This window comes from Fukomys damarensis, unplaced genomic scaffold (genome assembly GCF_012274545.1).
Source record: "Fukomys damarensis isolate Sample0158 unplaced genomic scaffold, DMR_v1.0_HiC HiC_scaffold_37, whole genome shotgun sequence".
NCBI lineage: Eukaryota > Metazoa > Chordata > Mammalia > Rodentia > Bathyergidae > Fukomys > Fukomys damarensis.
In genome coordinates, this window is record NW_022900949.1 from 36,967,703 (window position 1) to 36,985,028 (window position 17,326).

The 17,326-nt window shown below is 35.0% G+C and overlaps 1 protein-coding gene across 4 annotated transcripts in view; it reads right to left on the bottom strand.

Annotated features, from left to right (window-relative positions):
• Window positions 1-17,326, bottom strand: part of Mapk10 (mitogen-activated protein kinase 10) — a 308,006-nt gene that overhangs the window by 128,835 nt on the left and 161,845 nt on the right. For 3 of the 4 annotated variants that reach the window (XM_033759309.1, XM_010621655.2, XM_010621670.3), the window contains exon 3: window positions 13,917-13,988. In XM_033759309.1, the coding sequence (XP_033615200.1) occupies window positions 13,917-13,982 (66 nt within the window). In that variant the 5' untranslated portion in view covers window positions 13,983-13,988. Of the gene's footprint in view, window positions 1-13,889; window positions 13,989-17,326 lie in introns of those variants that run through there. The other variant, XM_010621664.1, reaches the window with a different exon arrangement.

Consider the following 17,326-nt stretch of genomic DNA (forward strand, 5'->3'; position numbering starts at 1 on the left):
TTTTATTTTTTTCTAATTTGTATTTCTGTTAGCGCATGTTTGCAGAACATAATGATTATATTCAACACAGGGAGTTGTTACAGTACATAACACATCTTCATTCTTTTTATTTCCCCTTCCCTTCCTCCACCCTCCCGCTATCTCTTAGTCCCTTTTCTTTTTGCAAAGGTTTATTTCCCTTTTCGTATTATCTGACTTTTATTTTGCCCCTTAGTTCATATGTATTTAAGCTTTTGTGTCTGATTCATTTTATTTAACGTTATGATTTCAAGGTATATCCATTTCCCTATAAATGACTCCGGTTTATCTTTCTTTATGGCAGAAAAATACTCCATGGTGCATAAACAGCACACTTTCTGCATCCTTTTATCTGTTGACGGACATACAGGCTGTCTCCAAGATTCACCTATTATGAATTGTGGTACCATGAACATGGGTATGCACATATCACCGTAATATGATACCATTAACTCTTTCGTAAAGGTATCGAGGTGGAGAAGAGCTAGATAGAATCGAATTCCAGTTTTAGTTTCTTTGAGAAATTTCCACAGTGGTTGTACTAGTTTACACAGGTTGAGAACTGCTGTTTCAGAGAATAGGAGACAGGAGGTGTCACCACTCAAGGAGGGTTAATGGAGAGGCACAGGCTGGAAGCAACACAGACCAACAAGTAAAGAATGTGGAAGTTAAAACCAAAGAATGGGTTCCCCTTGGTATCAGCACCTCTTTACCCCTCCCAGATGCCATGGCAGGTGCATACATATTCACGGTATCCAGGTAATGTAACTCTGACCAATGGTCTCAGCTTATGTAAATAAGCATCCCATATCTCTTTATGATAAATTTACACCAAAATATTTCAGGACAATGTATGAAACTCACAGGTATTTATAAATAATATATATATATTTTTTAAAAATGGTAAACCATCATAGTAATAACTGTTAGAGATAAATACATATGGTTTAAAATAACTACAAGTTTATAGCAGCATGCTCTGTTTACCTTTTTTAAAAAAATTCATTCGTCCATTTAATATAAACTTATATTTAAATGACTCAACAGTTAATCTGGATACCATTGAATGTTCTTCACAAAACTTTCAGAGCAAGCTTATTTCCTCCCTCTCCTCCATCTGCCGACAAAATTTAAAGTAAAGTTGAAAGAAGACTTTATTGCTGCTGGCTTCTTTGTAGACAGTGAGGAAATCTGAACATGACCTTTTCTGTACAAAGACTGCATTTTGTGCAGTCCTGTAGGAAAAAAGTATTATACAATAAGTCTCTGTCATCAGTTCAGTGCTAGGCTATAGCCATGAAATTTGGCAAAGAAAAATGCCTCTCATTACTGATCTTATCCTGCAGGTCTCCCAGTCCCTGACTGCGCTCCTCCCACGTGTCACAGTCTGTATTCCAGAAGCGCTGCTTCCTCGTTTCTTTTGGAGATGGCTGTGCTATGTCAGGAAACACCGAGAATTAGGATTTTTTTAGAGGTAAAGCTCCCTTACTTTCTTTTGAACAATATATCTGAAAATAACATCAAGCTTGGGTCCGTTCTATAATGAAGAGCTGTGCAACTTCGAAGCTATGCAAAAGCTAGTTTATCCTTTCATTTATTTATTATTCATACCCTGTATGGTTTCATAAAAGATTTATGAACTCACCATAAAAGGTATAGGAACAGAAAAAAAATATTGAATTCAGTTCAAAGAACAAATGTCAAACAAAGCAGGCTGGAAAATGACAGATTTGCCAGAAAGCTTAAGTTATGAGTATCTATTGCCCTGAGCACAAAATCTAGCGTGGTGTTTCTAGAAAGACAAAGGACAACCCCAACAGAACCACAGTGAATGGCAAGTTTTGATTCATTAGTCTCATAAAATAATTCACAGCAATTCATAGGAAAGATAAAACTTCTCTACTACATAACTTTGGAAAGAGCATATCTGATAGGATCAAGTAACAGCCAATACATACATACAAACAGTTTTAAGCCAAAGATAGAAACGTGTTTCATATGACTTGACACAATGTCAACTCTCAGTAAGGCAAAGGGAAAAGTATAGGTAAGCCAGCATTCCTGCCTGTCATGCCTACTATAGTTGCAAACTGTATTCTGTTAAAACTCTTAAAGGTAATGATCAGAACAGAAGAGGAATGTGGCACACGAGCTGTTAATTAATTGGCTCAAAATACAACTATTAGAGCTATTAATTAGTGCTACCAGTTAATATGAATTAAAATGTATCTAATTCAAAATCATGTGTTCTTATTTACTGAACTATTTATTAATTCAGCTAAAATAGTTTAGAACGGTGAAGCAGTTTGCTAATGATGAGGGGCACTACAGGAATAGGTCTTAGAAAATCAAGCAGGTTTCTTTGCAAACTTTCATTTATCAGTTATCTCAGCTTAGAGTTTGAACTTAATTACACATTAACAAATTCTATCTCAAAGGAAACAATCTTGGGTTGCTGATAGAAACCTGGATTTCTAAAGCTGCCATGAAATGTGAGGGACCTGATTCCATTCATCTATTAAATATTTACTGAACACCTACTGTGTGGTAAGCACTACAGAAGGTACCATGGATAAGAAATTAATTCTCACAATAGAAAAGTCAAGGCGGATTAGCTGCAAAATAGACCACCAGAGAATTAACCAATCTGTCAAATATTGGTTTGGTATTTTCATTTGCACATTAAAAATTATCTACCAGTTTATTTACATGTGTAAATAGTTTCTCTGGTGTGAGAAACTGAAAGTGTAAATAGGATCAAAATGTATAACGTAGATAGTGAGACAGGAAGAAAAGGTATAAAGGGGAAGAGAAGTGGGAGGTGTGGGGCAAAGGGAAGAAGAAAAAGGAAAAAATATGAGAAAAGGAAAAATGGAAACAAAGTGTTTGTCAATAGAGAGGGGTGGTAGAGGTTGAAGTGGAGGAGGGGAATGGGGGAAAAATAAGAACCAAGACAGATTATGTAAAGGTAATTCCCAAAGATGAATGTCATCATACTGCATACCTAAAATGTACCAATAAATGTAATGAAAAAATATCTACCAGAAGGTTCTACTTTTGACACAAATTATATTCTGTTTATTCCAAAAAATCATCACCATCAGATTAAGTTGATTCATGATACCACTGCAAGATTGTCACATAAAATTAGCAGAAACCATGCCTACCATTCTGTTTGTCGTGGCAGAAAGGCATTTACCAAATCCATCTTATATCTGAGTTTTAAAGGGAGCAATTTGAGGCAGTAATACTTCATGACATTTGGGATTAGACTTTCTTCCATCAAGAGCATTATTTCTGCACTCGTACTCTCAAGGTGTGACTCTCTAAGGAAAACTGCATCCAGGGATCTATTTCACTTGACTGTTAGTTGGCCTAGAAATAGCTACTGTGTGGAATCAATGGATTATAACAAATCAATAAGGCACCAAAACTTCAAGACCTAACTTACATTTAATCATTATTTTTAATTACTTGCAAAAGCATTCAATACTAATCAACATTAAGGCAAGCTTGAATGCTGTCTGTTCTTTATGTACTAAGGAAGAAAACTAGTACTGCTTGGATTTCCTAGGTACCAAACTACCAGACATTGTGCCGAGGGTGGAAAAAATTACTTTATCTAAGAATTAGTATTCTCATTCTATGATTGAGTAATTCTAGACAGGAAACTTCAGAGAAGGGTGAAAGTTGAGCTCTTCATCTCTTTGTCTGGCTTAGAATCCTGACCAGGAGGCCCTGGGCAAGTTCTTCATAACCATAGTCTTGGTTTCCTATTACAAAAGGATGGTAAAAATCTACTGTTCACCAGTGGACCACTACATGAGAGGGGGTCTATTGAAGTGTGTAGTCTGGTACAAGCTGATAGATAACTCTCAAATTTATTATGACTATAGTTATTATAACTATTATTGAGAGCTTATAAGACATTTGAAGACACATAGCCAATAGCAGTTTTACATTTTTAACAAAAACTGTCCTAAGTCTAAAGCCACAGGGCCAGTCTAAGACATTGTGGTATGGCAATAAAATCTACATTAAGCTAACAGAGTCTGGAATGATCAGGTAACATGACATTTTTTCTGTGTTTCCTTGTCTGGTAGAGACACTGCTCTATGCATAGCCATGCACTCCACTGTATTTCCCAGTCTCCCTGGCTGAGTCAGGGCCCCATAGTTAACACCGGCCCACAAGCTACCTGCATAAATGCCCATGGCAGCCAATTCAGGGGCAGTTTAAAAGGGATTGCCTCCTCAACCCATGTCTTTCCACAGCTGGTGTTCAGCCATGGACACCAGGAGCTTCCGTTCTTGTCACTGGGTAGAGGACACCCCTTGCTAACCTGAATTGGAATCTATTTGGGAAGAAATAAATTTTTGTTCTTATGAGTTCATTCAGTTTTGAGGTCTACCTACTATTGCTACAGTACGTTTTGCATTATACACGTTTGCTTTAGTCTTACAGTGCACCAGGCACTGTTTTAGGCACTAAGATCACAAAGCTCTGGAAAATTGGAATATGGGTTTCACTATGACCATGATCCAACCTCCTAAATTGCTCTCACAGAATTCTGTACTTTTTGGATCTGTGCATTCACAACGTACTTCTAAATGAGGGTAAAAGAAGTATAAAATAGGAAATAATAACCGGTGTTATGTAATCAAGAGAGGAAAAAAATGCTCAATTTAACCAATTAAATGAATTAAAAAGTTTTCTCAAGGTGGAAGTAAAAGCAGAGTAAAGTTATTCAGGACTCAACATGCTCAAAGTGAATTAGCCGGGTTTTATGGACTTATCTCTAAAATATGTCTTTGTGAATCATATCACAGTGATATATATATGCACACCTGTTTGTTTATAGCACCACAGTTTGTAATAGCTAAAACTTTGAAACAGCCCATTTGCCCATCAGTTGGAAAATGGATAAAGAAGATGTGGTTTTTCTATAAAATGGAATACTACTCAGCCATAAAGAATGAAAAATTAGATTCATTCATAGGAAAATAGGTACATATTGAGGATATACTCCTAAGTGAAATAAATAAGTCACATGTGTAAATACCAAATAGTTTCTCTGGTGTTAAAAACTATAATATTACATAAGATCCTAATGGTATAATTGACAATATGTAATAGGAAGAAAAGGGCTAAAGATGTAGGGAAAGTGGGAAGGGTAGGGGAAAAGTAATATGGGCAAATAAAAAAATATGACAAAATGAAAGAATGGAAATAAAGGGTCTGTAAATGGGTAGGGGAGGGGGGATGAAAGGAGGGCAGGGACAAGAGGAAAAAATGAGAACAAAGACCTGTCATGTAAAGCTACAAGATCTCAATGATGGATGTAATTGTACTGTATACCTAAAATGTACCAATAAACACTGAGAAAAAAATAATAATAAAATGTGTCTTTGTATTTTTAAAGGGAAAATTAGATTATCAAATGCTATATTTAAGAATTTGGAATTCTCAAATTGTGTTTTCATATAAGCAATAAAAATATTGTCTTAAACCCCTATAATAGCCAATTTACCATAATCATTTCCTCATTTGCACAGTTATAAGATCTAGCTACTGTCTACATTTAGTAATTCTACCTGCTATAAGACCTTGATTCTCACTCTTTAAATCTGTACTGATCTGGGGATGTAAGACAGTGGTAGAGCACTTGCCTAACATATCTAAGTCCTGGAGTTCAACCCCGGCACCACAAAACAAAACAAATCATTTTTTTACAGCTGCTTTAAAATTTCTTGGAATGTTTCCATGTCTTCCTTTTCTCATATTTTTTCCTTTCCCTTCTTTCCTTTCCCCTACCTATCCTACTTCCCCTACCCCTTTAGACCTTTTCTTTCTATTTCACATTATCAATTATACATTTTGATCCTCATTTACATGTTTAGTTTGTCACATACCAGAGAAACTATTAGGTATTTACACATGTTTCCTATTTATTTCACTTGAGTATGACCTCAATATGGATCCATTTAACTATAAATGTCTCTAGATTCTCATTCTTTATGGCTGAGTAGTACTCCATTTTATTTTTAAAAATATTTTTCCAGTCACCAGAGGGAGGAGTAGAGGGGTTGAAGGGAGGGCAGGGAAATGGGTAAAAATGAGAACCAAGATATATCATGTAAGGGTACAAGTTCCCAATAATGAATGTAACTCTATTGTATGCCTAAAATGTACCAATAAACTTAATGGGGGAAAAAAGGATAACAAAAAAAAAATTCTTAGAAAGTGTTAGGGACATATAACTGAATAAACATTCAGTTTTAGAGACAATTAAAAATAAAGTTAAGTAACAATTTCCAGATTGAACCTGGTTTTAGAACTCAGAATCAAAGTGGGTGCTCTTAACCTACTGCAAAATGCAGCTTCTGGTCATCATGTTTGCCAGCTTCAGATAATCTTTGTGCAGAAAAGAAAAAAATATATATTACTTAATATATATTTCCATGGTCTCCAAATGGAAAAATAGTAGCATTTAATTAGGGTATTTAAACCATTAATTGTTACTTAAGCACACAATGTGAACTAAAATGGAATCCAAAGTTAGTATTTCTCTTGAGGAACGTAAATACAGATTGGCCATGCATTGAAAACCACAGAGGTTCTAAGATATTCTACAGTACAGTTATTTAGAAAGATGTAAGCAATAACTTCATTTAATCTGGTTAATACCTCAACCATAATTAAATGTAGAAGATTAAGCTACACTTACATTCAGATTAAGCCCATTCAACAAGAAGTCAATATAACCTTTCTGTTTCAAGCAAACCAGGAACTGACTCAAAATGAACCAATACAGAAAACTTCATTACAGAAATGAACTTTTAAGACCACATTTTTCTGTTAATCATGAGCAGCAAACTAAACATATTTAGTAACTGAAATAGGTATTTATTAAATTTTTAGAAAAACTTCCCAGGGCATAAAACAGAAGCTTAACACTAAATTTTTCTTCTAAAATTTGCTACAGCCATTTTTCATGTGGGCATCAAGAAAAAATTATCATCAAACAACACAAAATACTCATCTATAAAATGAGGTAGACAGTAATCATGATAGCATAGGAATCACAATGATTTATTCTATCATACAAAATGTGCCTTACTGTATGATAATGTTTAATGCTTTCTAAATTATTCTAGACATCGTGCAAATAGAAGTATACTCTATCTTTATACAATTAGTGAAAATTAAATACTATGTATCTGAGAAAATACAGAAGAAAGTCAAGTTCAAGTTTCCTCAATGCACAGGAACAGAATACCCATTATAAAGGAAAGCTAAAGTAAAAACGTATCTTTCCACATTACATGAAAATAAAAAGAAAAATGGATATGATATTCTAGGTTTCTGTCTCAGAGGTATAGCCATTCATTTACAAAATAACAATACCTTTGAGCACATCTATTGTCAACCTATTTAAACCTTTATTATGTGTCCACCAATTCAAAAGTCTAAAGTAATTTCCTGGAGGGTGGCAGGCAATTGTTCCAAAAAATCTAAGATATATGCACCATGCCATTTAGTTTGCAGAACATCAAAACTGATGTGTTTACCTGTTAGATTACACACAATGTCCCATGGCCTTACTCTACCAAAGCAGCTTTCCCTTTGATGCTCTGTTCCTTCTGTTGATATAAAAGTCTGTATTTCACCTAGAGGGAGTATCCAGTGAAGTATAACAATTTTAATTAAATATTTTCAAAGTATTTAAACTAGAAACATCATAGGCTCATCAAATGAAATAAGTTGTGCAAATAAATTACTTTTAATTCAAAATGTCTTTAACAGCAAAATAACTTTTAAAATCCCATGTAATTTGGGAATCAAGTTTATCAATATTTTTTAAATGCCCTAGGTACTAGTAATCTGAGTATATGACTTAAAATAAAAGCCTTTCTATGGGCAAATATATATACATATATATACATATATATATATACATATATATACATATATATATATACATATATATGTATATATATGTATATATATGCTTTTATTTTCTAGACAGAGTGAAAAAATAAAATATAATTAACTAGTCAAGTAATCCCACATTTTATACATGCACACACACACACACGCACACACTCACACACACACACACACACACACACACATGTTTTGTTTTGTTTTGTTGGTACTGGGGATCAAACTCAGAATCTTGCTCTTGTGAGGCAGGTGTAGCACCACTGAGCTAAATCCCTGGCCCTATATTTGATATATTTTAAGAAAAACATTGCTTTAGCTAAAAATCTCAGTGTCCTTAATCTTGGCTATCATTGATAATCGCATGTCAAAATAACTAAGAATTTTCTAAAAATTGAAGAATAACTTTACTACAATAATTCTACAATATGACTACTTTTTTTCATATCCCCAGCAATATTTTTAAATATAACAGCCAATCTTTGGTATTTATATAAAAGACCTGTTCCCCTTACTGGTAACCAATAGCATTTTAGGCTTCCTTCTATCTAACCATAATTTTAAATAACATTTTAGTTGAATTTAATCATTCAGAATACTGCACACCAGCAAAAAATATTAAGAAATTCATAATAGATATTCCATCATAAAGAATGATTAATGTGCTAGGTGATTATCCCAAATCGAACTTTGCATAATGTATACACGTGTCAAAATATCCCATTATATCCTATAACTGTGTATAATTATTACATGTTAATTAAAACTTTTAAAAAGTGTATAGTGGAATTAATATAATGGTGAAACCTCAGACTCCTAAATAAGACACAGTGAATTTTGCCTTCTGATAATACATAATATTACAAAGATTAAATGAAGTAGAATCCTAATAATTTTTTTCTTTTATTTTATTTTTGGATCGGATATTGACAAATTATAATTGCACTATACATATTTCTGGGGTACAGAATGATGCAGTATGTATAAAGTATAGAATGATTAAACCAAACTAATTAACGGATCTATAATATATAACATAGGCACTAATAAATTAATGGTGAAATCAGCAATCAGCCCGCCAATGCACAGGTTGCTTTTTGACACAGACAACATCAGGGGCCACACAATCTGTGTCACAGCCAAAAGCACAGCGAGACTTAGCTTATTGCCCTTTATCTCTAGCTTTATTTGAACTTATGCTCTGTTGATTAATTAATTAGAGTCCTCTATGTGTCAGGCTTTACTAAAATCATGAAGTCATTTAAAATTATGTGTTACTAAGTCAGGCACTGGTAAAACATTTAGAAAAGATGATATTTTAATAACTGTTAGATTAATCTTAGGCTACTATGATCTGTGACCAGTAAAATAACCAAAACATAACTAAATGTAGGAATATGTAAGCTATAAAAATGTTGAAAAATTGATCCGGTTTGAGAAGCAACCAAACACATTTCTACTTAACTTTCCTTTTTTTAACTCTTCTCTTCTTTACTTTTCTGCTGTTTGTATTTCTGTTCATTCATTCCAAAAGTATTTCTTAAGCATTTACAGGGCTAAGACAAACTTCTGGGCCTCAGAATCGAGGGTGAGATGCCCCAGGATTGCCCAGGTAGTACAAAAACAAAGACAAAGACAAAGACACACCTGAAAATCTCACATATCGCACACAGGATGTAATCGATCCTGCAGATGCCAGTGGGAGTGGATGGAGTTTCCAACACGCTTTGATCTCTGTAAATATATTCCCTGGTTAAAACCCTGACTCATCTGCTCAGTGCAGCAAAGTTCCAAAAATAACACTTTTCACAGATCTTTTTATTCATAGAGTGAAATGTAACAGCTCCGTATGCCTATTCAATTGAGAAAAGAAGGCTAAGTCAGCTTACATCTTTTCCAGGAGGAACAAGAAACTGTGCACTTAAATTCTCTGCAGACCTATATACTTTGAAAAGGAGTCAGACCAGTGGGAACTAAAGTTTATCCTTCTATTATCTAACGTTACAAAGAAATAGTTCTACCTAGGATATAACGAGAAACATCTTGCTGCAAAATCTGTTTGCTTGGGTTTTAAAACAACAAAAAAATTAATAAGAGTCCCTTGAAAAGTCACCAATTCAATTAGGAATTAAAGTTAAGTCTATTATCAGCAATGTACGTTTTCTGCTGGTGTATAATATCTAAGTAATTTTACTCTCTCTCTCTTTTCTGTGGTTATTTTTGAAAGGGATGACAGTGGGAAAATGGAAATATAAAATAATAAAGAAAGCCCCAAAGTAAAGAGACGTGGTTTCTCAACCTGATATTTTGCTGCATGCACATAATTTCAGCATTCTGGGAGGCTGAAGCAGAAGGATCATGAGTATTGGGCCATTTACTGACTTAGCAAGACCCTGTCTCAAAGGAAAAAATTTAAAACGGGCCAAAGTTCTGGGTTATAATTCTTAATACCACAAGAAAGAAGGAAGCAAGGAAGGAAATCTGGAGGGAGAGAGGGAAGGAGGGAGGGAGGAGGGGAGAGAGGGAGGGAAGGGAAGGAGGAAGAGGGAAAGAAGGGAGGGGAGAAGCTGAGCAGGAAGTAGGTAGGCTCTGGACATATTTGATCGCTAACTCTTCGTTAACAAATTACTTAATATCTGTCAATATTGTCTGTGGAGTGGAAATTAAGAAGAAAACTAACCCTGCTGGTGATGAGTTTAAACACCATAGCCTATGAAGGATGTGTGAGATGCCCTCTGTAATGGTAAGCTTCCAAAAACCAACTTGGAAATAAACTCTGATAAATCTGCCTTTAAAAATAAATACAATATTTTCATCCAACTACTAAAGAAATAAATGAGGCACAGAGTTATAGGGAAAATAAAAATAAGAAGCTCTAAATCACAACTGGAAACTCCCTGCTTGCTGTTATACTTTAATACTTTTTTAAATGTTATTAGAATGTACTTGTAAATTTTTTAAGTATCAGAAGCTCAGAGTGAGCAAGAAAATTAGAGCCATTAAGAAAGCTCACACTTCACTCTTTTATTCCTTTGCTTAAAAGAACTCTCACTAAAAATAGACATCTACATCTGTCCCCAAGTGCTAGAGGTTGGTTTGAAAAATAACTTCAGCCCACACAAAGCTATTTTGAATTTTTTTAAAAAAATGGCTGAGTATTTGAGATGTTTTCATTGGTACTTGTTTGTGGTTTAGGAAATATGAAAAGTACAAATTTCTTTGTTGGGTCATTGGTTGGTTTCTAAGTCTTAATGTCTAGGATCATGGAGGCTGACGAAATGGCTCAGGGGTAGGGCCTGGACCTGCTAGCCAGACATTCAAACCCAGCTCTCTCCCCAAGGTGGTGACTACTTCCATGACAAAACACCTCAATCCTTCTCTTCTTGGGCATGTGTTTGGTGAGAGCCTAGACACTAGTGTGAGCATTGTAGTCCAGCATCAAACAGAAGTTAAATTCCAACTGTGTGTTGTAAATGCCGACGACTGGCTGGGGACAGGAGAGAGGGAAAGTGACTTATTTGTATTTGCTCATTCCTAAAATGTGAAAACTCCAACTATGACAGATTTCTAGCTACCAACCTAAAATCACTGAACTTGAGTTGAGAAGAGATATTCACTTTCTCATGAGCCTGTGTGCTGCTGGCTCCAGCAAGACACAGAAAACATTTCCTACCCAATGCAAGACACTTTCTCCTGGAGACAGAAAAACAACATCCCACACCAGCAACATATATAGTCTGTGAGTGACTGACAGTTTGGTGAGGGAAGAGAGGAGGAGCAGGGAAGCTGAACAGGCAGTGTGGGGTAGGAAGGAATATTTTTAAGCAGGATAGTCAGAAAAGAGTCAATTCAAAACAATATTTGAGCAAAGCCCTGAATATGGTGAAGGGAGTAGGGACCAAGTGGGCATCAGGAATGGAGCATTTCAGGAGAAGAGTTTCAGGGGCCGCATAATAAACTTAGGAATTACTTGAGGATTTCCCAAGTGAGAGGGGAAGAAACTGAAAGGATTTTCTGGTTTTTGCTTTGTTTCTAGCAGAGGAGTCATGCACTCTCACTGATGTTTGGAGAATTACACATTTAGAGGTAAGCAACCGGAGAAGTTTTGCAATAATCCAAGCAAGAGGCAAAGGTAGCTTGGATCAGGGTGGTAGTTGAGAGAATGATAAGACATGATGAGACCGGATACCTTTTGAAGGCAGAGTCAACAGCACTAGCTGGCATGTTGCGTGTAGGTGGGGCAAGGAGGCGCTCACAACATGATTCCAAGGATTTTATGCTAACCAGAAGGTTGGAGTTAGCATTTGCTGAACTGAAGAAGACAATAAGGGGACAATTTTGAAATAAAGATTAGGGGTTGGTTTGAATGTGTACAGTTTGAGGTGCCAACATGACATTTAATTGGAGATGTAGAACCAGGCAGCCAGGCATGGAAGTCTAGTTTCAGGGAGTGGTTTTAGTTGAAGGTAAAACTGTGCAACTGTTTCAGAGACACGTAATATTTAAATCTCTCAGATTCAAGGAAAGCACCAGAGTGTGAAGGTAAACTTCTTTAAAATTTAACTATCTCTGTAACAAACATTTTCCAGCACCATTGTCAATGATTTGCAAGTGTAAGCTTATTGAATTCTCCTAACAACCCCAGCAAGAAGAAATTATTATTTTACCCTTTCACAAATGAAAAAACAAACAAACAAACAAAAAAAAAAAAACAGAAGCACCAGCTCTTATCTTAAGTAACTTTCCTGTATTCACAAGGTGACTAATTGGCAGATGTGAAATTTCTCACCAATGTTATCCAGAACCAGAGTTGCTATTAGAGAAAACAAGTTGTATGAGAGCTTGAGGCTTCAGGAATTGTAACATTTACAAGAAAAGGAGGTGAGGCAGTTCAGTAAATCTTATTCAAGGCAGGTAACACCTGACTTTTCCCTAGAAAGTCTAACTATGCTCAGAGAGTAGATACCAGAGAAACAGACAGTAGACACAAAGACAACCTTTTCTTTAAACTTTATCCTTTTCTATACTTTCTATGACAAGCCCATGTTACTTCTAGAATCAGTAAAGGTTGTACTAAAATAACAGAAGCAGTAGATCTGCCTTTTAAAATTAAACCTTGTTTTATGTCATTCTGTTTCAAATTAAATTTTCTTTGCATGCTACTTTCTGTTTACAACACCACTCAATGAAATATTTCAATCATAATCACTATAAAAAGACTAAAGTTTCTGCATGGAGTATGAATACGGTTTGCATAAATTTACTTTGTGAACTGGAACAATTCTTGAAATTAAAGGGGAGCCCTGTATATTATACCATGATAGCAAGCATAGGCTAGGACTACTCTCAACATACTTGAAGAGGTGATAGACACCCTAGGTAGATACTTTCTTAAGAATAGAGTTAGTATGAATACACAGATACAGACTGACTTGGACCATGCAAAAATGTCAACCATTGTTAGGGTCTTCTTACAGTTCCTTGTAGTTAAATGCACTTTTATTGGTCCTTGCAGTTGTTTAGCTTTTTTATTAACTACTTGTTACAACTAGACATCAGAGAGTGTTATAGGTGGGTGTGAAAAATACTAGATTTGGGCTCATCCGTCCCTAGGATGTAAAATAATAATAATACAGGCTTAAGCTATTTTGGTGATCAAAACCTTATATCACTTGGCAAGAAATATTATACATTTAAGCATAAATGAAATCTGATAAATCATTTTGCACAGTGATTAAATACTATATCTTAGTTCAGAAAGAACTCTCTTCACTCCTATTTGGATCTAAATGTATTGAAAAGGAAAAAAAATACACCCAAGAATCCACTTGTAATTCCTAAGCTGTTTTTAAAGTTATACAAACAGTAATTATGTTAATATATACAAGACAGAATGGCAAAGTAGAAATACAAGGAATATACTGTACCTTGTTTTACCTGTAAGGAACACACACCTGACAAAAGGCAATTTTCACATCCAAGGTTGGTTCACTGCAGTAGTATAAGAAATGGAGGCTCATAAATACCTGAGGAAAAAAGGGGGACAAGAATTTACAAATCATGATTTTTCATTTTTAATATTAGAGATGTTAACATGATTTGAATTGTATACAAGGCATTGTGCACAATATATATTCACCATATTTTTTATCCAAACCAGTACTAGGTCCTTTTCAGGAGCTACAAATATTAAATAATAAAAATATTGCAAAATATTTTAACTTCCGTAATTATCTATAATATTACAATCCTAAAGATTAGTTTTAAGCAAGTAAATATACACAATGATTTAAAACAAAGTTCATCCTAATGCATTACACTTTCAGTTCTATGGGTCTAAATTTAAAAACAGCATGGTATTGGCATGAAAATAGACACATGGTTCAATGGAACACAGTAGAGGAAGCAGAAATAACCACAGGCACATTCAGCTATTTCATCTTTGACAAAAGAACCAAAAATTACATTGGAGGAAAGGTAGCCTCTTTAAGTAAATGGTGCTAGGAAAATTGGCTATCTATATGCAGAACATTTAGTCTAAACCCATATAATTTACCATGTACTAAACTAAAATTGAAATGGATCAAAAACTAAATATTTAAAACAGAAATACTTGGGCCGGGGATTTGGCTCAGTGGTTACACCGCCTGCCTCACAAGTGCAAGGGCCCGAGTTTGATCCCCAGCACCATGAAGGAAAAAAAAAAAAAAGAAACCTGAAAAAGATAAAGCAGAAATACTTAACCTTCCAGAAGATAAAATAGGTAAAACTATTGAAGCCATAGGTATGGCAAGGACCTTCTCAAAAAACCCCAATGACACAAGAGATAGTATCAAGAACTGACAAATGGGGTCATACCAAATTAAAAATCTTCTGCGCAGCAAAGGAAACAACCAAACAGAGTGAAGAGACAACCTACAGAGCGGGAAAAAATTTTTTCCGGCTATTCTTTGGACAGTGGACTAACATCTAGAATATACAAAGGACTCAAAGATATTTGACCCCCTAAATTTAAATACCTAATCTAAAACTGGGTAATTGGAATGAATAGACACTTCTCAGAAAAAGCATAAATGACAATAAATACGTGGGAAAAAGTTCCACTTTGTTCACCATCAGAGAAATGCAAATTAAAACAACTCTGAGATTTCATCTTACTCCACAAAGCATGGCTATCATCAAGAAATCAAATAATAAAAAATACTGATGAGACTATGGGGAGAAAGGAACGCTTCTACAGTGTTGGTAGGACTGCAAACTAGTACAACCACTCTGAAAATCACTATGGAGATTCCTTAAAACACTGAAACTAAAAATTCCACTTGACTCAGCTATTCTCTTTCGAAGTGTTTTCCTGAAAGAATTACAGACATCATATTACAATGATCCATTCACACCCATGTTTATTGCAGCATAATTGATAATAGCTAAATCTTAGAAAAGGCCTTTATGTCCATCAAAGGTTGAATGGATAAAGAAAATACAATATAGAAATGATCCAATACTACTCTGCCATAAGAAAGTTAAATTTCAGTCATTTGTAGGAAGACAGATGTACCTTGAGACAATAGTGTTAAGTGAAACAAATCAGACACACAAGCTTAAACATCTCATGGTTTCTCTTATAGAAGAGACCCAAATTATAAATGAAGAACAAAATAAAAGATAGATAATAGGAAACAGGGAAATATTTTTCAAATAGGAAGAGGATCAAGAGATGAAGGAGACGGGATGGAGTAGAGGGAAAGAGGATGAAAAAAGAATTGGGATCTCTTATGTACATGTACCAAGTCCTCAAACAAATGTAGTCATTATGTAATGCAAGCATGAACTAACAAAAACTTTTAAAAATTACCAAAACTATGCTGTAGAGGATAGACTTATAAATGGATATTTACTGTACAGAAAAAGTACTTTTAATAAAATTAAATTTGTAATATAATCCTATAAAAGAAAAAGTAGATATAAACCCTAAGTAGATATAACCATACAATTGAGGAAAATGGAATCTATATTAACATTTGACTAATCTTGGTGGGAAGTACAGAGATTTAAATTATACTATTTTTTTGTATGTTTGAAATATTTTTAATTTTCAAAGATCTAAGAAGAGGAAAAGTCATCTTATGCACGAAGGTTAATGTCTGATTCGTATGGGTCATTTGGGAACAATGCAGCAGCATCAAAGAAAACCACCTGAAATCTTACTCAATTCGAGCATATTTTGTTAAACATATACTGGCGCAAATCACAATCTTGAAAGATTAAAGCATTTTAAAGCAAATGCTGATGCAAGACTTCAGTTTCTGACAAAATGGTTTGGATATCCTGAAAATTGCTCCCAGTAAAAATTCCTAAAATGTTAGATGAAATATGCACAGCATATTTTAAATGCACTGCTACGTTGCAAAACAACAAAGGCAAGAAAAGTCCTGAGAAGCTGAAAGGATGCATGCAGAGAAATAAATGAGCTGAAGCTGCTATTTGTCCCAGGCCATCTGCCCACGATGTCTGATGACTACAATTTCAGCTTTTAAACAGACACATGCAGTGTACAAGAAATAGAACTTTGAGCTACCGTGGAGGGAAGTGGCACTGTAGAAACACCTGCATAAAACTAATGAGAGCACAAAGTGTTTTGCATTGGAACTTGATAAGCGTACTTTTTAATTTAAGAAAGAATGAAAGGACAAAAATATTAAATATATTTTTGAAAAAGAACAATGTGGGTATTTGGTATTTTCCACAATGTGGGAAAGAGAATTGCTGTCAGAGAGATCGCGACTTACTATAAAGCTTTAGTAAGTATAAACGTGAGGAACTGACACAGAGATAAACTAAATTAATAGACTCGAAAGCCCAGAAACACATGCACTCTTGGGTGGAAATCTGATTATTGTAAGGTCTGCACTGCAGACATCTGGAGAAAGAAGCTATGTTATTGAGACAATTGGTCCTTAATGTGCTGGGTGAGGGGGGTAAAAACAGATCCCTACTGGAAAATGATTCTCTATGGACCTCAGCATTTCTGCATGTCTTAAAAGTAAAAACTCTGGCTGACCCTGTTCTAATCTCTCATTTCAAAGGTGATTTTAAACAGAACTCCCTGAAAAACAGAGGTAATCTCTTCTTCTGGAGTGAAGAATAATTTTGCCTGAAATGTTTGCCTGGGTCAAAATCGGACAGGCCTACTATCCATTTTAAAAGATTTGGGTTCCCTAAGTGTAGGTCCCTTGCCTATAATGCTATTCATCATTTGTGCAATAATCATCTGACCTTCTGTGCATCACCTCATGGGAACTGAGGTCTGAGGAACTGCTATGAATTCTGACACTTGAATGTGAAAATCTTGCGCCTTCTGCCA